Here is a 20492-nt window from a genome sequence, read left to right as displayed (position 1 = left end):
AGTTGGGGACTTGCGTCTCAGACTTGAGTTACACCTAAGGCGCAAAAATACAGATTTGTGACATGAGTCGGACTATGACTTCAGAGCTGACTCAGATGTGTGACATGAGTCGGACTATGACTTCAGAGCTGACTCAGATTTGTGACATGAGTCGGACTATGACTTCAGAGCTGACTCAGATTTGTGACTTGAGTCGGACTATGACTTCAGAGCTGACTCAGATTTGTGACATGAGTCGGACTACGACTTCAGAGCTGACTCAGATTTGTGACATGAGTCGGACTATGACTTCAGAGCTGACTCAGATTTGTGCTTGATAACTCTGAGACTGTTTTAAAATGTGTTCTAATATTGTTCAGTGAATGAAATCCAAAGACCAGCTAAGGTTAACTAACTACATCAACTACAGGAATTCTTGTAGATTTTTTTCCTGCAGGATTCCTGTGAGATTTCTGTAGGATTCCTGTAAGATTTCTGTAGGATTCCTGTAAGATTTCTGTAGGATTCCTGTAAGATTTCTGTAGGATTCCTGTAAGATTTCTGTAGGATTCCTGTGAGATTTCTGTAGGATTCCTGTAAGATTTCTGTAGGATTCCTGTAGAATGCTCACTCTATTTGAAGCTGATGTCGCAGCACAAGTATCTACATCAAAGAAAAGTGGTTAACGTCAAAGACATCCCTCCTTGTTACAGACCTGGAAAACGTCTTGTCTGTGGGGAAACGGGGACTCCACTGAGATGGTTAGAGTACAAGGTTAATTCCCTGCTTGTGGTGTGTAATCCAATGGGATGCCTAACCACAACAAGCGCCATGAAAACTTCCCGAAGCATATGTTCCAGGTTGATCAGAGCAGATGGGGGAGGGTGAGGAAATGAGGGCGCAGAGACTACGCTTAATGATTATGTTGTGTAAGAAAAGTTATTTATGGACTCTCTTATGGTGAATAAAAAGTGAACAGTGGAAGATTTCAGAGCTGATTCATGCGCAGGGATGGGTCAGGTGTGGCACACTCTTAGAAAAAAAGGTGCTATCTAGAACCTAAAAGAGTTCTTGGGCTGTCCCCATAGGAGAACCCTTTGAAGAACCCTGTTTGGTTGCAGGTAGAACGACATACAACCCAAAGGGGTTCCACCTGGAACCAAAAAGGGTTCTCCTATGGGGACAGCCAAAGAACCCTTTTGGAATCTTTTTTTCTAAGAGAGTACAGTAACTGGGTTGTTGAACCTACTCAATCAGTCATACAGTGGTACCCAGTCAAGCACATTTTTTTACACTGCCAAATGCAGTTCAAATTCAACAAAACAATGTTTACCTTACTGATTCAAACACGCGTTTCTCTCTGCAGGGGACTGCATTTTGTCCTGTAAGCTCAGCCACCAGTTATGATAGAAAAGGGATCCGAGTCCCGATTAAGAAATAAACCAAACTCAATTTTGAGAAATGATAAATAAACAACTTTTATTTCCATTGATCATACATTTAGCGTGCATATTAATCCAAATAAAAGCAGCAATGATCATGTAACTAGGAATACATCTAGAAATGATAAGAATGGATCGGAGGATCCTAGATTTCAAACATGAGGTCTACACACGGTCCTTATGCAAAGTATAGGAAGGTTTGGCAATCATTTGTTTGTGGTCTTTTTTTTCATAACAGTACAGTATTGTCATAGTTCTTTTGTCACCATTTTCAAACCTGTATATTGGAATGTGTGTGCTATGTTCAGGAAATAAACAAACGCTTTAGGCTTTAGAAACGTTTCTACTCCTATGCAGGGCTTTGACATGTAGCAGAAATATGTTCAAAGCCTGAACGGGACGGAGACTAAGAAAACATTTTGGGGAGAGGATTCCTGGGAACATAACTCAGAAGTGTAGACATTTCATCATTGAAATCCATACCCCCTTGAGTAAACATTTTTTGACGGTATAAAGGCATGCCTTCCATCAAACTCTGAAGACAAGAAGTACAAATACCTTGAATTATCCACATCAACACGCTCGCAACACTCATACAAAACCTTAGGAAAAAAATTAGCTTCAACATGGTCCCAAATGTATATTTCAAAGCACACTTTTCAAGAAGCAGGAAAACTCTGGCAGGTCTTGTCTCACATTGATTAGTGTCCTGTAAAAAAAAAATAGAAAGGCTATTGGAAGAAGTCCTCACAAGACTAAGAGGTTGTCCCCAGACAGAGTCTGGGTCAGGGAACCAGGCAGTGATACTCATATTTTACTGTGCTTAGCTTGGAATCACATCTAGACTTTCACTCATGATTGATAGGCATATTATTAAAATGTTACATATAATACTTCCAAATGTTTCTATCATTCAATTCTTCACTCAATACATGCAAAAAGAAACACACTCACGATCTCACTCTCCCACATGTACACAACTAGCAGGAGTATTAATAAATAGTTTGAGATAATAAATATGAACATTAATCTTATTAACAAACACCAACAGCTTTGTTCAACTGATCTCCATTTCCTGAATAGCATCTGACATTATTTTTTTGCTCTCAGTGGCTACTAATTCTAATGCAGTACCATGCAAACTGTAGTTCTTCCACTTCACAACCCCCACTACAAGTTCGCCTTTCAGACCGTGTTCCAAGATAATATATGGCAATGTTTTATCTACAAACACTTAGATTTTTCAAACATCTTTACTATCTTGGCATCATTTCCCCCCCAAAAAAATCCACAAGACAACCACATGACGTTGTTGAGAAATAAGAGAGAGGGTTAGGATGGGGGTGGGGGAAGTAGTCAATGTTCAGGGCAGAGGCTGAGAATCTTCATGGGAATGATTGTGCTTGGTGGGCATCAGGGGATCGAGAGTTGGGCCAACCAGGAACCAACGTTAAGACACGGGGAGAGGGAAGATCTGATCCGGCTCTGATCTCTGAGTCAGTGTGCGTCATCTCCAAGACATTCAGACTGATTTACTAGGGCCGTACTCTATCTGAATGCAGAGATGCAGGAGAGAGGCAGTGGGGCTGAAATAGCTAAGGGTTCAGGATAGGCTATAAACAAAACGGAAGCATACTCAGAAGAGTCAAGGGTCATTTTTTCCCCCTCGTTTGTGCAGACAGCCTGGTTAGACAAAGCTACGCCTCAAGGCATGAGTCCTCCCAAGATATACATCAAGTCATTAGCTGGTCCCAGTATGCTTCCAACAGAATGACTAAGGCTGCCATCCACGTCATTCTAAATGGGATAGAAGTCTTCAGAGTCAAGTAACCACTGTAGCAATAATAATAACAATAGAAATACTTCATAACACTCAGAAAAGTACAAAGAAATGAGCGGGATAGACATGTAAACAATAGGAGACAAGCTTTCTCCTTCAATCTCTCTCTGTCTTTCTCTCTCTGTCTCTCAGAAGCCTGGCACGTGGCAGTAGGCCTCCAGGGAGGCCAGCATGATGTAGAGGAGCCAGAGGGAGAAGAAGAAGAGGGAGGTGAGGAGTTTCGCGGTCCGCGGGCCCCCCAGTTCGCCCCCTGCCACCCCGGCCCGGCGGCGGTACATCAGCACCAGGACGCATACAAACGCCATGATTGTGAACAGGGTGACGGAGAAGGCCAGCGAGCCTGGCTGCACAAGGAACTTCTTGCCCTTGGTCTTCCAGTAGACGGCCGCGATGGTCCACGCCACACCGATGCCCAGGAACACATTCACTGCATTGCTGCCTGTCACATTGCCGATGGAGGCGTCAGCGTACTGGTCTTGGATGGCCGCCACTTTACTGGCAAAGGTGTCTGAGAGAACATGCAGGAAGCAGAAATAGCTGGTTAGAAAACAGTGATTCTGGCACGGTTTAAAATTGGGACAACGGAGACAGATACAGCCCAGAGAAAGACTGACAGAGAGAGACTACACAGAGATAGACAGGCGCCCACCTGGAACGGATGTACCCAGGGCCACAAATACTACGGCAGTGACAGAGTCCTTGAGCCCGACTGTGCAGCCAAAATGTGAGGCCAGGTCCCCAGTCACAGCCGTTAGAACACCAATCAGGGAGATGGACACAAAGAAGCAGGCCCAGCCGTTCCAGTACTCTGTGGGCGGGACAAAGGCGAACAGAACCTTCCAGAACACTGTGAGGAAGTGCATGATGTAGTCGAAACAGGACGGCAGGCGCTCCTCCCCACTCTCCTCCTCATCATCATCACCTGGGAGAGAGAAAGAGAGAGGTGTTTACACCGTTTCAAAATCCATGATCCTTTTGTTGCTTCAACTTGTATCTATAAATTCTCGAACAGCAACTTGCATGTCTGTGACTTCATTACTGCTCCAAAATTAGAGTGTGACTTCTCTGCCCTGAACAACACACCTCTGACTCTCCGTTAATGCAAGAGCATGCAGCTTTAATGAGTCAGCCCCAGAGATGGTAGGAGTGAAGGAGAGAGGCACTCACCTGCACTGACAGTGACAGCATTGACAAACTGCTCTCTCCAGCTACTGCTGCCCACCACCAGAGCAAGGTTAGTCTTCTTGATCAGCTTATCCACTGTGTTCTACACACACACACAAACAGACACACACACACACGAACAAACACACACACGAACAAACACACAAGAACACACGCACAAACAAACCAAAAAGCAAGAAAATAACGACAATCAGATTTCAGCTATCGTAAAATAGAGTTATCAATTCATAGAATGGATAGAGAAGTGTTGTATGGGGTGGATGAGGTCAGGGTTGGTCTACTGTTAATGTTGTGTGCAATGTCATCTTGCCCTGTTTGTTTACTACATTTGTTTGTTTAGTAATCTTTAACAGAGGGCAAGGACGCATCTGTTGGTTTCAGTGCAGATGACCTGACTGGCCTTTCTGTCCACACTGTCTCCCCTTGGGAGGTGGGAGGGGGGGCTCGAGGGAGTAATGAGACAGTGATCTCTAACTGGCAGGAGACATGCTTTTAATAAATAGTATGCTGCTGAGACGGGATGGGACGGGGGGGGGCAGATGAGGACAGAGGGGAACAGAGTAGAAAGGACGCATACGTATGTGGGGGGTTTGTTTTTGTGGGTTACCTTGAACTCGTAGGACTCCTCGATCACCACCTCCAGCTTGGTGTGTTCTCCTAGGCTGGGACAGCCCATCTTGGACACCTCCTCCTCATCAGTTCCTGCTGGCTTGTTGTCATTGGAGTCGCCTGTGAAAGCAAAGGAACAATTCAATATCAACCTATCCTTACCTACTGCTATATAACATGTACCGGTATACAAGAATGCTATGTAATTGACTTATCAAATGAATGCTCTGAGAATAAATAGGGGGGTATCACGTTGCAGGACAAAGGCACTGAGAACATTAAATGAGTGTGTGTATATATATCTTTTTGTGTGTTACTGAGGCTTTCATCTGTATAGAAAACGTTAAAAATATAATGTTTGAAAGTAAGAAAGCAACATAACTATATTTGGAATAAAAACAATTACTGGTTAATTAAGGATGTCATGTGTTGTGATTCTATGTGCCACAACCTTATCACTTACAACACGGAACTGCCAAGGTCAAATAAAACCTACAGCACTTCCACAACTACCATTCTATCCTTTATATACAGCCGTTGTGTTTCTCCAATGACTGATCGTGTGAAACAGACCATTTGCGACTGACAAAGATAACACGGGGCTGCTCCTCTTTTGCTCTGCACTGACCGTGTTTCCGTCCAATCTCCAGCAACACAGGCTCCCCCAGCTGGATGATGAAGGTCTTGTTCTTCTCATACTCCTCATCATCAATGACCTTCACCTCCAACAGCTTCCTGCAGACGGGGACAGACAGAGAAAAGCATGTTGGGTAAGAACCAGATAGCTCTTTTCGAAGGAGAAAAAGATGGGAACAGAGAAGGGGGGAGGGACAGAGGTGAGGAAGGGCAGAGAAACAGATAAGGGGTGACGAATAGCAGCGTGGAGTGATGGAGAGAAAACAGCTTGCCATCCTGTTTTTTCTCCTTCCTTTGACTGGAGGAGAAAGTGAGAGTGATAGAAAGAGGAGAGCAGGGTGGGCTGCACAGATGTCCAGGATGCTGGTAATTAGGGTTCATTAATAATGAAGAAAGCCACTAAGGCAGACAGGGACAGACACACTGCTGGGAACAAACAATTAAGCAGTTAAGCCATTCACATTATGGCCACGATGCACAAACACACACACACACACCACCCCTAAATTTTCCTCCAACCTTTACCACTAGCTACCGTTTAAACTCACGTGTTCTCAGCCTTATCACGTAAATGTAATTCACTATCGTCCTTTCTATCTCGCCCTCCAACCCAGACCCGTTGCTTAAGCCCTCACAAGAGTTCACCTTAACTACATTTAATAAGAAATCTTCTGTATTGATTGGCACAGTATTTATCACATGATCCCCCCCACCCCACCCCTCACTGCTCTCTCTCTCCCTATCTCTCTGTTTTCTTGATTAGGTGACTCATATCAGTGTAAATGTATCTAATGCAGCCTTGTCGCTCACTGGACTATTCCCATGGGTGGCTGAGCTCTGAGCTCCTCTCCCTCTGCATGCCAGCCAAACACTTCAGAGCCAAGCTGATGGTGGTGGACAGCTATCAGAGAGGCCTATCAGCCCATGTTAAGACTGCAGGGCTGTCTCCAGCAGATGGGCCAAGCCACACAGCGTAGAGATAAGAATAGACCTGGATCCATTGTGATCCTATGCCCAGCAGAACTCTGGTACACACAAAGGAGAGCAGAGGTCCCGGGTGACAACTCCTCCTGTGGACACAGTCCACACACAGACTGATGGGCCATCCCGGAAGACCGGCAGAGGTGCAGGGCAGCCTGATGGAGACGGATGAGTGAGCGAGCAGAAAAACTGCATTTGTGCAGTATTAAGCATATTAAGTGTATTAAGCACGAGGCCCTGGTCCCACACTACGGCCTTCAGGTATTGAATGGCGCTGTTATTCACTGGAGCAAAAATACTTAACAAGCACGTGCAGGCTACCCTGCACAAAGGCGGCAGAGTAGCCTAGTGGTTAGAGCGTGTGACTAGTAACCGGAAGGTTGCGAGTTCAAACCCCCGACCTGACAATGTACAAACAAATCTGTCGTTCTGCCCCTGAACAGGCAGTTAACCCACTGTTCCTAGGCCGTCATTGAAAATAAGAATTTGTTCTTTAACTGACTTGCCTGGTTAAATAAAGGTAAAATAAAAAGACACACACACACACTGTAAATAGGTAAATAAACAGGTAAATATAAATATATATAGGTAATGAACCACTCCACACACATGCAACTTGACTTACTCCCCTGAGTCCACTGCAACAGCATGCTCGCAATGAGCAGATAATAAATGTCGAGGTGAATTCTAACGCAGATAGTAGCCTAGGCTAGACTGTGTGAAAAAGTACAGCTACAGATTGAATTCTGTTTGTTTTTTTTCATTTTTTTTTTTCATCAGAGCCACTGTTGGTTTTTATAAAACTTAAATGACATTTGTGGTGATTTAGAGTTTGGCCTCTTTCCGGGTACGCCTGCGATAAATCAGCCAATTAGAGAACAAACTCTCCCGTTGCATTTGATTGCAGCCATCACGACTGAATTAGTTACAAGATCCTGTTCTGAATAAATAGAATTGCACCACTCAGAATATTAAATGGCAAGTCCACGGAAACAGAATTACGCTTTGACTCAGCGTCTTCGTGTTAAAATGTATGCCAAACAAAAACCACTGCCTTAAAAGTTGAACAAAACATACAAATCAAGGCATACTTTTGACCAATTTCCACTGAAAAATGGACAAAAATGAATTTAACTGTGCAGATGCAAACTTTGGTAACGTAATAACGGTAAAATCTCCCTCAGGTTTTTATGCAATAACGTAAAAACTGGGGTGTCAGCTATGACATGGCACATTGAGTTTGAGTTACATCATGGGTCCCAGATCTGTATTACACAAAAAATGCATGACTATGGATATGAATGTCATTCTCTTCATGTTTCACAAGTTTGGACATCACAGTACAGCACATCAGAGCACAGTAGAGAAGAGTAAAGTAGAGTATACTCTACTCTATTGTACTAACCTCTACCTTTCTGTACTGCACTCTATGGTACAGTATTGTATTGTACTGTGCTATCCAAATGTGAATCATATGTCTGTGATAGGTTCCAATTTGGTCCAGTCCGGCCCTTCAGTGGGCCTTAACAACAAGGCCAGGGTGGACTGAGCAAATTTCAACTACTTCTCAACGTCCATGGACATCCCGTGTTGGTCGGTGCTCAGTGGGTGAGGGTGCTGGTTACAGTAAATGGAAAGAGAGGGGGATCCTGGGTAGGTGTCAGAAAGAGCTGGGAGAGGTAATACTGGAGGGAGAGAGTAGAGAGAGAGGGGGATGGGTTTTCCAGACTCAGACTATTATAACACTTGGTTTGACCTTCAGACAACAGAAAGAGAGAAAAAAACAGCTATGAGCTGAACATAACAGTATGTCAGTGGAAGGGCAGACAGTAGCAGGAGACACTATGAGCTGAACATAACAGTATGTCAGTGGAAGGGCAGACAGTAGCAGGAGACACTATGAGCTGAACATAACAGTATGTCAGTGGAAGGGCAGACAGCAGCAGGAGACACTATGAGCTGAACATAACAGTATGTCAGTGGAAGGGCAGACAGTAGCAGGAGACACTATGAGCTGAACATAACAGTATGTCAGTGGAAGGGCAGACAGTAGCAGGAGACACTATGAGCTGAACATAACAGTATGTCAGTGGAAGGGCAGACAGTAGCAGGAGACACTATGAGCTGAACATAACAGTATGTCAGTGGAAGGGCAGACAGCAGCAGGAGACACTATGAGCTGAACATAACAGTATGTCAGTGGAAGAGAGGATAGTAGCAGGAGACACTATGAGCTGAACATAACAGTATGTCAGTGGAAGGGCAGACAGCAGCAAGGAGACACTATGAGCTGAACATAACAGTATGTCAGTAGAAGGGAGGACAGTAGCAGGAGACACTATGAGCTGAACATAACAGTATGTCAGTGGAAGAGAGGACAGTAGCAGGAGACACTATGAGCTGAACATAACAGTATGCCAGTGGAAGGGCAGACAGTAACAGGAGACACTATGAGCTGAACATAACAGTATGTCAGTGGAAGGGCAGACAGCAGCAGGAGACACTATGAGCTGAACATAACAGTATGTCAGTGGAAGGGCAGACAGTAGCAGGAGACACTATGAGCTGAACATAACAGTATGTCAGTGGAAGAGAGGACAGTAGCAGGAGACACTATGAGCTGAACATAACAGTATGTCAGTGGAAGGGCAGACAGTAGCAGGAGACACTATGAGCTGAACATAACAGTATGCCAGTGGAAGGGAGGACAGCAGCAGGAGACACTATGAGCTGAACATAACAGTATGTCAGTGGAAGGGCAGACAGCAGCAGGAGACACTATGAGCTGAACATAACAGTATGTCAGTGGAAGGGCAGACAGTAACAGGAGAACCTATGAGCTGAACATAACAGTATGTCAGTGGAAGGGCAGACAGTAGCAGGAGACACTATAAGCTGAACATAACAGTATGTCAGTGGAAGGGCAGACAGTAGCAGGAGACACTATGAGCTGAACATAACAGTATGTCAGTGGAAGGGCAGACAGTAGCAGGAGACACTATGAGCTGAACATAACAGTATGTCAGTGGAAGGGCAGACAGCAGCAGGAGACACTATGAGCTGAACATAACAGTATGTCAGTGGAAGGGCAGACAGTAGCAGGAGACACTATGAGCTGAACATAACAGTATGTCAGTGGAAGGGCAGACAGTAGCAGGAGACACTATGAGCTGAACATAACAGTATGTCAGTGGAAGGGCAGACAGTAGCAGGAGACACTATGAGCTGAACATAACAGTATGTCAGTGGAAGGGCAGACAGTAGCAGGAGACACTATGAGCTGAACATAACAGTATGTCAGTGGAAGGGCAGACAGCAGCAGGAGACACTATGAGCTGAACATAACAGTATGTCAGTGGAAGAGAGGACAGTAGCAGGAGACACTATGAGCTGAACATAACAGTATGTCAGTGGAAGGGCAGACAGCAGCAAGGAGACACTATGAGCTGAACATAACAGTATGTCAGTAGAAGGGAGGACAGTAGCAGGAGACACTATGAGCTGAACATAACAGTATGTCAGTGGAAGAGAGGACAGTAGCAGGAGACACTATGAGCTGAACATAACAGTATGTCAGTGGAAGGGCAGACAGTAGCAGGAGACACTATGAGCTGAACATAACAGTATGCCAGTGGAAGGGCAGACAGCAGCAGGAGACACTATGAGCTGAACATAACAGTATGTCAGTGGAAGGGCAGACAGCAGCAGGAGACACTATGAGCTGAACATAACAGTATGTCAGTGGAAGGGCAGACAGTAGCAGGAGACACTATGAGCTGAACATAACAGTATGTCAGTGGAAGGGAGGACAGTAGCAGGAGACACTATGAGCTGAACATAACAGTATGTCAGTGGAAGGGCAGACAGTAGTAGGAGACACTATGAGCTGAACATAACAGTATGTCAGTGGAAGGGCAGACAGTAGCAGGAGACACTATGAGCTGAACATAACAGTATGTCAGTGGAAGGGCAGACAGTAGCAGGAGACACTATGAGCTGAACATAACAGTATGTCAGTGGAAGGGCAGACAGTAGTAGGAGACACTATGAGCTGAACATAACAGTATGTCAGTGGAAGGGCAGACAGTAGCAGGAGACACTATGAGCTGAACATAACAGTATGTCAGTGGAAGGGCAGACAGCAGCAGGAGACACTATGAGCTGAACATAACAGTATGTCAGTGGAAGGGCAGACAGTAGCAGGAGACACTATGAGCTGAACATAACAGTATGTCAGTGGAAGGGCAGACAGTAGCAGGAGACACTATGAGCTGAACATAACAGTATGTCAGTGGAAGGGCAGACAGTAGCAGGAGACACTATGAGCTGAACATAACAGTATGTCAGTGGAAGGGCAGACAGTAGCAGGAGACACTATGAGCTGAACATAACAGTATGTCAGTGGAAGGGCAGACAGCAGCAGGAGACACTATGAGCTGAACATAACAGTATGTCAGTGGAAGAGAGGACAGTAAGCAGGAGACACTATGAGCTGAATATAACAGTATGTCAGTGGAAGGGCAGACAGTAGCAGGAGACACTATGAGCTGAACATAACAGTATGTCAGTGGAAGGGCAGACAGCAGCAGGAGACACTATGAGCTGAACATAACAGTATGTCAGTGGAAGGGCAGACAGCAGCAAGGAGACACTATGAGCTGAACATAACAGTATGTCAGTGGAAGGGCAGACAGCAGCAAGGAGACACTATGAGCTGAACATAACAGTATGTCAGTGGAAGGGCAGACAGCAGCAAGGAGACACTATGAGCTGAACATAACAGTATGTCAGTAGAAGGGAGGACAGTAGCAGGAGACACTATGAGCTGAACATAACAGTATGTCAGTGGAAGAGAGGACAGTAGCAGGAGACACTATGAGCTGAACATAACAGTATGCCAGTGGAAGGGCAGACAGTAACAGGAGACACTATGAGCTGAACATAACAGTATGTCAGTGGAAGGGCAGACAGCAGCAGGAGACACTATGAGCTGAACATAACAGTATGTCAGTGGAAGGGCAGACAGTAGCAGGAGACACTATGAGCTGAACATAACAGTATGTCAGAGGAAGAGAGGACAGTAGCAGGAGACACTATGAGCTGAACATAACAGTATTTCAGTGGAAGGGCAGACAGTAGCAGGAGACACTATGAGCTGAACATAACAGTATGCCAGTGGAAGGGAGGACAGCAGCAGGAGACACTATGAGCTGAACATAACAGTATGTCAGTGGAAGGGCAGACAGCAGCAGGAGACACTATGAGCTGAACATAACAGTATGTCAGTGGAAGGGCAGACAGCAGCAGGAGACACTATGAGCTGAACATAACAGTATGTCAGTGGAAGGGCAGACAGCAGCAGGAGACACTATGAGCTGAACATAACAGTATGTCAGTGGAAGGGCAGACAGTAGCAGGAGACACTATGAGCTGAACATAACAGTATGTCAGTGGAAGGGAGGACAGTAGCAGGAGACACTATGAGCTGAACATAACAGTATGTCAGTGGAAGGGCAGACAGTAGTAGGAGACCCTATGAGCTGAACATAACAGTATGTCAGTGGAAGGGCAGACAGTAGCAGGAGACACTATGAGCTGAACATAACAGTATGTCAGTGGAAGGGCAGACAGTAGCAGGAGACACTATGAGCTGAACATAACAGTATGTCAGTGGAAGGGCAGACAGTAGCAGGAGACACTATGAGCTGAACATAACAGTATGTCAGTGGAAGGGCAGACAGTAGCAGGAGACACTATGAGCTGAACATAACAGTATGTCAGTGGAAGGGCAGACAGCAGCAGGAGACACTATGAGCTGAACATAACAGTATGTCAGTGGAAGGGCAGACAGCAGCAGGAGACACTATGAGCTGAACATAACAGTATGTCAGTGGAAGGGCAGACAGCAGCAGGAGACACTATGAGCTGAACATAACAGTATGTCAGTGGAAGGGCAGACAGTAGCAGGAGACACTATGAGCTGAACATAACAGTATGTCAGTGGAAGGGCAGACAGTAGCAGGAGACACTATGAGCTGAACATAACAGTATGTCAGTGGAAGGGCAGACAGCAGCAGGAGACACTATGAGCTGAACATAACAGTATGTCAGTGGAAGGGCAGACAGTAGCAGGAGACACTATGAGCTGAACATAACAGTATGTCAGTTGAAGGGCAGACAGTAGCAGGAGACACTATGAGCTGAACATAACAGTATGTCAGTGGAAGGGCAGACAGTAGCAGGAGACACTATGAGCTGAACATAACAGTATGTCAGTGGAAGGGCAGACAGTAGCAGACCCAACTGTGGTTTGTGACTATCATGATTTCCCATTGTAGCCAAGTCAGTTGCAGTAATTCCGTTACAGATTTTTGGGATAATTACCAAATAGGTAACGAAATTATGAGTTTTAATCACGTATTAATTCATAAACAAAATTGATATCAGTAAAATCACTATAACGAATTGGTAAGTCTACCATTACCTCTTACTTCTGTGAACAGTCATTATCCTCCTCCTCATGAGCGAAAGAAGTTTGAAAATATATATATTTTTTAAATAATTTTGTGGGTTTTTGGTAACGGAATTACAAGGCACACGGTATTTCTTAAAGTTACAGAAGGTAAACAATTTCTCCAAAACGAAATATAAAAGTGTTGATATTAGTTGTCAGGGGACTTTACTTCAACATTATTGTGTTTGATGCATTTTTTATCCCTTCTAAGACTTTTTCTACTAGATGTTTTCTAAGACCCCTTTTTATCCAGAAATCAAAGCCTTTAATTATTCCTCATTTTTAAGATGGAAAATATAGACCCTTAGCTTTCATCTGACACCCAATTTGATATGCTCCTACGAACTTCACAATTTTCTATAGAAATGCCCTAAAACACCAGAGCAAGGATTGGGTGGGATCACAACATTTGTTGAATAGACATTTCCAAATATTCAATACATTATAGTTGAGTGTGTGAGTGGGGGGCTTAAATGACTTGGGGCCCTCCAGCTTTGCGGGGGTTGCAGATGGCCTCCAGTACGCCAGCCAATAGGAGGGGAATTCACCGAAAATGATTTATAGACTGACCAGTGTGCCTTTCTCTCTGGTGGGAGAACATGGAGAGATAAAATATCAGGCAAACATAAATGTGTTAAGTAAAACCTCCTGCTGTGCCAAAGGTGAGCCTGTACAAGCACCGTCAAATGACAGTGTTTCATGCGCAACTGTGAGTGAAGTGTACGGAACACAAATTCAGGGGGTTGGCATGGCAACAGGTAGCAATAATGTATGTTCTGTTAAAAAGTCACGGCCTTCGGTAAGATAGCTCTAGTCTGAGCGTGGAAGAGGTAGAGGCTCTTCATGTTTCTGTTGTAAACCATCTCATATCTAGTAGTGGTATTGTAATTATATGAGTGCTTTGAAAGACACCATGCCAAAGACTGATGACAAACAACAAGCATTTTGGGGTGAGACCGATCAAAACTGACCTTGTTTTTTCACCTTCACATTTATGCTGGAGGAATCCTTGTCTCATTGTGTCTGTGGATTTGTGTCCCTGAGGGGTTGCTAGTGACGAGCTGCAGTACGGGTTCACCTGCAGCTCTGGGTCATCGTTCTACCACGGCATCTATGTTCCTGACTCAATGTGCTTCTGGGTGGCTGATGAAAAGGAGCTGGCGAATCCCTGAGGACTGGCGATTAGAGAGAATGAAAGAAACGCTGGCCCTCTTTATGTCTACTGTCTTGTTCCCCCTCTTCTTCTTCACCTCGTTCTTCTGCAATACCCTGTATGTCTATTAACAATTCTTCTTTGTTCACCACTCATCAACTATTGATTCCAGCTGCTTCCTTCTTCCCAGATTAGTGCCTTTTCTCTGGCTCATGCTGCTTCCTTCTTCCCAGATTAGTGCCTTTTCTCTGGCTCATGCTGCTTCCTTCTTCCCAGATTAGTGCCTTTTCTCTGGCTCATGCTGCTTCCTTCTTCCCAGATTAGTGCCTTTTCTCTGGCTCATGCTGCTTCCTTCTTCCCAGATTAGTGCCTTTTCTCTGGCTCATGCTGCTTCCGTCTTCCCAGATTAGTGCCTTTTCTCTGGCTCATGCTGCTTCCCTCTCCCCAGATTAGAGCCTTTTCTCTGGCTCATGCTGCTTCCTTCTTCCCAGATTAGTGCCTTTTCTCTGGCTCATGCTGCTTCCTTCTTCCCAGATTAGTGCCTTTTCTCTGGCTCATGCTGCTTCCTTCTTCCCAGATTAGTGCCTTTTCTCTGGCTCATGCTGCTTCCCTCTCCCCAGATTAGAGCCTTTTCTCTGGCTCATGCTGCTTCCTTCTTCCCAGATTAGAACATTTTCTCTGGCTCATGCTGCTTCCTTCTTCCAAGATTAGAGCATTTTCTCTGGCTCATGCTGCTTCCCTCTTCCCAGATTAGAGCCTTTTCTCTGGCTCATGCTGCTTCCTTCTTCCCAGATTAGAGCCTTTTCTCTGGCTCATGCTGCTTCCCTCTTCCCAGATTAGAGCCTTTTCTCTGGCTCAAGCTGCTTCCTTCTTCCCACATTAGAGCCTTTTCTCTGGCTCAAGCTGCATGAGCTTGTTGTTGTCGCACAACTACTGGATGGCTTCTCTAAAGAAGCCCAACTGACTTGTGATGTATCTCTGTGTCTCTGTGAAATATTCTTCTTGGTTATTTTTCTTCTATTGCATTAACGTAGAGTTAGTGATGCCTCACATCTGGGTTTATACGGTAGTAATGCGGCTTGAGACAACGGTGGGCCTGAGGCTAATGCATTGTAGGTGCAGGGCTGAAAAACATACCTCTCCCAGGAGGAGGCTGCTCTGGCACGGGGAGAGAGACTCTGGAGAAAGTGTATATTAGGCAATACATTACATTTTATTTTTTTATCTCTGTACTTCTCCATTACTAAAATTAATTTAGTATTCTTGCATAGCCCAGTATGAACAGCGCTTGTTCCCAATAGGCCGGGCAATTTTGTCTGTGTCAGCCATTCTCAATGGCCAATGTAACGTGTGTGCTGGGAGTCGGGAAGCAAGTTCAGGAAGTGCATATTTTAATAAACAAATTAACAAAACAATAAAAATGAACAATGCACAGACAGGAAACTGAAACAGAAACAATGACCCCTGGGTAAGGAACCAAAGGGAGTGAGATACAGTTGAAGTCAGAAGTTTACATACACCTTAACCAAATACATTTAAACTCATTTTTTCACAATTCCTGACATTTAATCCTAGTAAACAATTCCCTGTCTTAGGTCAGTTAGGATCACCACTTTATTTTAAGAATGTGAAATGTTAGAATAATGGTAGAGAGAATGATTTATTTCAGCTTTTATTTCTTTCATCACATTCCCACTGGGTCAGAAGACTACATACACTCAATTAGTATTTAGTAGCATAGCCTTTAAATTGTTTACCTTGGGTCAAATGTTTCAGGTAGCCTTCCACAAGCTTCCCACAATGGGTGAATTTTGGCCCATTCCTCCTGACAGAGCTGGTGTAACTGAGACCGGTTTGTAGGCCTCCTCGCTCGCACACACTGTTTCAGTTCTGACCACAAATTGTCTATAGGATTGAGGTCAGGGCTTTGTGATGGTCACTACAATACCTTGACGTTGTTGTCATTAAGCCATTGCGCCACAACTTTGGAAGTATGCTTGGGGTCATTGTCCATTTGGAAGACCCATTTGCAACCAAGCTTATGTCTTGAGATGTTGCTTCAATATATCCACATAATTGTCCTCCCTCATGATGCCATCTATTTTGTGAAGTGCACCAGTCCCTCCTGCAGCAAAGCACTCCCACAACATGATGCTGTCACCCCCGTGCTTCAAGGTTGGGACAGTGTTCTTAGGCTTGCAAGCCTCCCCCTTTTTCCTCCAAACATAACGATGGTCATCATGGCCAAACAGTTCCATTTTTGTTTCATCAGACCAGTGGACATTAATCCAAAAAGTACGATCTTTGTCCCCATGTGCAGTTGCAAACCGTAGTCTGGCTTTTTTATGGCGGTTTTGGAGCAGTGGCTTCTTCCTTGCTGAGCGGCCTTTCAGGTTATGTCGATATAGGACTCGTTTTACTGTGGACACTTTTGTTACCGGTTTCCTCCAGCATCTTCACAAGGTCCTTTGCTGTTGTTCTGGGATTGATTTGCACTTTTGGCACCATAGCAAGTTCATCTCTACGAGACAGAATGCGTCTCCGTCCTGAGCGGTATGACGGCTGCATGGTCTCATGGTGTTTATACTTGCGCACTATTGTTTGTACAGATGAACGCGGTACCTTCAGGCATTTGGAAATTGCACCCAAGGATGAACCCGACTTGTGGAGGTCTACAATATTCTTTCTGAGGTCTTGGCTGATTTCTTTTGATTTTCCCATGATGTCAAGCAAAGACGCACTGAGTTTGAAGGTAGGCCTTGAAATACATCCACAGGTACTCCAATTGACTCAAATTATGTCAATTAGCCTATCAGAAGTTTCTAAAGCCATGACATCATTTTCTGGAATTTTCCAATCTGTTTAAAGGCACAGTCAACTTAGTGTATGTAAACTTCTGACCCACTGGAATTGTGATACAGTGAATTATAAGTGAAATAATCTGTCTGTAAACAATTGTTGGAAAAATGACTTGTGTCATGCACAAAGTAGATGTCCTAACTGACTTGCCAAAACTATAGTTCGTTAACAAGACATTTGTGGAGTGGTTGAAAAACAAGTTTTAATGACTCCAACCTAAGTGTATGTAAACTTCCGACTTCAACCGTATATAGGGCAGGTAATCAAGGAGGTGATGGAGTCCAGGAGAATCTGATGACGCGAACATGCGCGTAATGATGGTGATAGGTGTGCGCCATAACGAGCAGTCTGGTGACCTAGAGGCCGGAGAGGTAGCACACATGACAGTACACCCTCGCCAACCAAAATGACGATTCCGGGGATCAGGAGCAGACCGGTCACCTCTGCTGAGGTGTGGGAAACCTGTCAGTCTGGCTGAGACGCGGGAACATGGCGACCTAGAGCGCCGGAGAGAGAGCATTCGTGACGGTACTCCCTCCCCGGCGCGTTCGGCTCCAGCTGCTGGACGCCAACCAAAGGGATGATCCCGGGGATCCGGGATCTGTTTCGTTAGAGTAAGCTCAGTGAAAGTGATGTTTAGTTGGAGTAAGCTCAGTGAAAGTGATGTTTAGTTAGAGTAAGCTCAGTGAAAGTGATGTTTAGTAAGAGTAAGTTCAGTGAAAGTGATGTTTAGTTAGAGTAAGCTCAGTGAAAGTGATGTTTAGTTAGAGTAAGCTCAGTGAAAGTGATGTTGAGTTAGAGTAAGCTCAGTGAAAGTGATGTTGAGTTAGAGTAAGCTCAGTGAAAGTGATGTTTAGTTAGAGTAAGCTCAGTGAAAGTGATGTTTAGTTAGAGTAAGCTCAGTGAAAGTGATGTTGAGTTAGAGTAAGCTCAGTGAAAGTGATGTTGAGTTAGAGTAAGCTCAGTGAAAGTGATGTTGAGTTAGAGTAAGCTCAGTGAAAGTGATGTTTAGTTAGAGTAAGCTCAGTGAAAGTGATGTTGAGTTTAGAGTAAGCTCAGTGAAAGTGATATTGAGTTAAAGTAAGCTCAGCAAGAGGCCTCCCAAGTAGCTCCGGTTCGGACACCCGGACCCGACATCACCTCCAACACAGAAAAATACAAATAAAAAACCACTCCCTGGTGTGTCCCTTTGGTGAGGCGTCATTTTGTAACGTGGGCGCTGAAAGTCAGGAAGGATGTTCAGGGAGTGAAACATTTAATAAACAAATGAACAAAACAATAAAAACACACAAACAGGAAACTAAAACAGATACAATGACACCTGGGGAAGAAACCAAAGGAAGTGATATACATAGGACAGGTAATCAAGGAGGTGATGGAGTCCAGGTGAGTCTGATGACGAGCAGGTGCACGTAACGATGGTGGTAGGCGTGCGCCTTAACGAGCAGCCTGGTGACCTAGAGGCCGGAGAGGGCGCACATGTGACAGCCAAGATGAATGACATCTCTCTACGGTCTCTTCTTTCTCTGGAAACATCTTTCCTCTATATTCTCTCCCACATTGTCTGTCTGGTTTGTCTGATATGAATGGAGTAAATACAATTGCTTTTCTTCCAATAAATTACTATTTATATACACCTAAACCACTCTAAAATGTTAAAGTCATACATCATAAGCCCTGTTTTATCGATACTTCTTTATTTTTCATAGAGTAAGCCAGAAGGATAAAGCAAGCAAGAAGGAGCTGCTGAGGCAGAGAGAATGCATCTCACGAAAGAGATGAGAAGAGGGCTTTGGGGAACAACTCTGAAGCAGAGCCTCCTCATAATTACTGAGAGAGAGAGAGAGAGAGAGACAGAGAGAGAGAGACAGAGAGACAGAGAGAGAGAGACAGAGAGAGAGAGAGCGAGAGAGAGAGAGAGAGAGACAGAGAGAGAGAGAGAGAGAGAGAGAGAGACAGACAGAGAGACAGAGAGAGGGAGACAGAGAGACAGAGAGAGAGAGAGAGAGAGAGAGAGAGAGAGAGAGAGAGAGAGAGAAGAAAGAGAGATCTGAGGTATGATATAATTTTTCCAAATGTTCACAGTTCTCTTCCCTGGCATAGGAATCATACACCTCTGTAGTCCCTAATTGTTTAACTTATACTGTGGGGGTGAGTGGCTGGGGGAGACTGAGCGAGAGATGAGTAGCGAGCGAGGGAGGGAGAGAAAGAGATAGAAAGGCTAAACAAAAGGTGATAGTGTTAATGGCTAATCCAGCACGCAGGGCGCTATCTCTCCATATATCATCAGCCTGTCTTCTCTCTTCCCACAGTGAAATACTTCTCTAATCATATACATCTGATGCTAAACTATAAATGCTCTACTCAGTGAATCTGAGGGGGAGATAAAGACAGAAGTATACAGTATATAGAGAGAGAGAGACAGGTAGAAAGATATGTAATCTGTTGAGTTAAAGTAAGCTCAGTGAAAGTGATGTTTAGTTAGAGTAAGCTCAGTGAAAGTGATGTTGACATAGAGTAAGCTAAGTGAAAGTGATGTTGAGTTAGGGTAAGCTCAGTGAAAGTGATGTTTAGTTAGAGTAAGCTCAGTGAAAGGGATGTTGAGTTAGGGTAAGCTCAGTGAAAGTGATGTTTAGTTAGAGTAAGCTCAGTGAAAGTGATGTTTAGTTAAAATAAGCTAAGTGAAAGTGATGTTTAGTTAAAATAGTGTTCATGAGTCCTAACAGCAGACAGCAGATACTGCTGATAGTATTGGGGTAGCAGCATAGCCATGGTATATTAGCAGCAATCACCATGGCACAGTAGCATGGTAACGGTAGCTTTGGCAGCACGGATCTGTGACGGAGATGAAGTCCCTATAGTCCCTAATTACAAGCTCCCATGAACTGCGACAGAGCATCCAACGTTGTGCTTGATTTCCACGCCACATGTTTGTGTACGCAGTTTTAATGGCCACAGGGGGGAACGTAAATAAACCAGAAAGAAATAACTGCAGTGGGGTTTGAAATGTGCTGTAGACAGGGGAAGTTCCGTTTTATGCAGCAAAACATAGTCGCAGTGTGGAACATTGCCACCACCTTCCTGCTGCACTGGCAATATTTGCACTGGTGTGTGAGGTAACAGGGTTTTTGTGTGTAAATGTGTGTTGTTTAAGTGATACCTGGCTGTGTTGTTTCACATTACGTTCACTGGCGTACAAAAGGCATGGAAGCACCCAGTCAGAGCCAGACACACAGTAAATGGGTCTGAATATGTAAATGTGTGTCTGCTGTGCTGTACTCTATTGTAGGTCTC

General features: G+C 44.5%; 1 protein-coding gene across 1 annotated transcript in view; it reads right to left on the bottom strand.

Annotated features, from left to right (window-relative positions):
* Positions 1–1440: 1440 nt before the first annotated feature.
* LOC115135650 (sodium/calcium exchanger 1-like) overlaps positions 1441–20492 on the bottom strand; it is a 26266-nt gene continuing 7214 nt past the window's right edge. Inside the window, exons 3-7 of the mRNA XM_065023589.1 lie at positions 5684–5790; positions 5054–5175; positions 4429–4528; positions 3911–4183; positions 1441–3769 (exon numbers count right to left, since the gene is read on the bottom strand). Coding sequence (XP_064879661.1) covers positions 3390–3769; positions 3911–4183; positions 4429–4528; positions 5054–5175; positions 5684–5790 — 982 coding nt within the window. The 3' untranslated portion in view covers positions 1441–3389. The remainder of the gene's footprint in view (positions 3770–3910; positions 4184–4428; positions 4529–5053; positions 5176–5683; positions 5791–20492) is intronic.

This window comes from Oncorhynchus nerka, linkage group LG10 (assembly GCF_034236695.1).
Source record: "Oncorhynchus nerka isolate Pitt River linkage group LG10, Oner_Uvic_2.0, whole genome shotgun sequence".
NCBI lineage: Eukaryota > Metazoa > Chordata > Actinopteri > Salmoniformes > Salmonidae > Oncorhynchus > Oncorhynchus nerka.
This window is presented reverse-complemented; position numbering and strand designations above follow the sequence as displayed.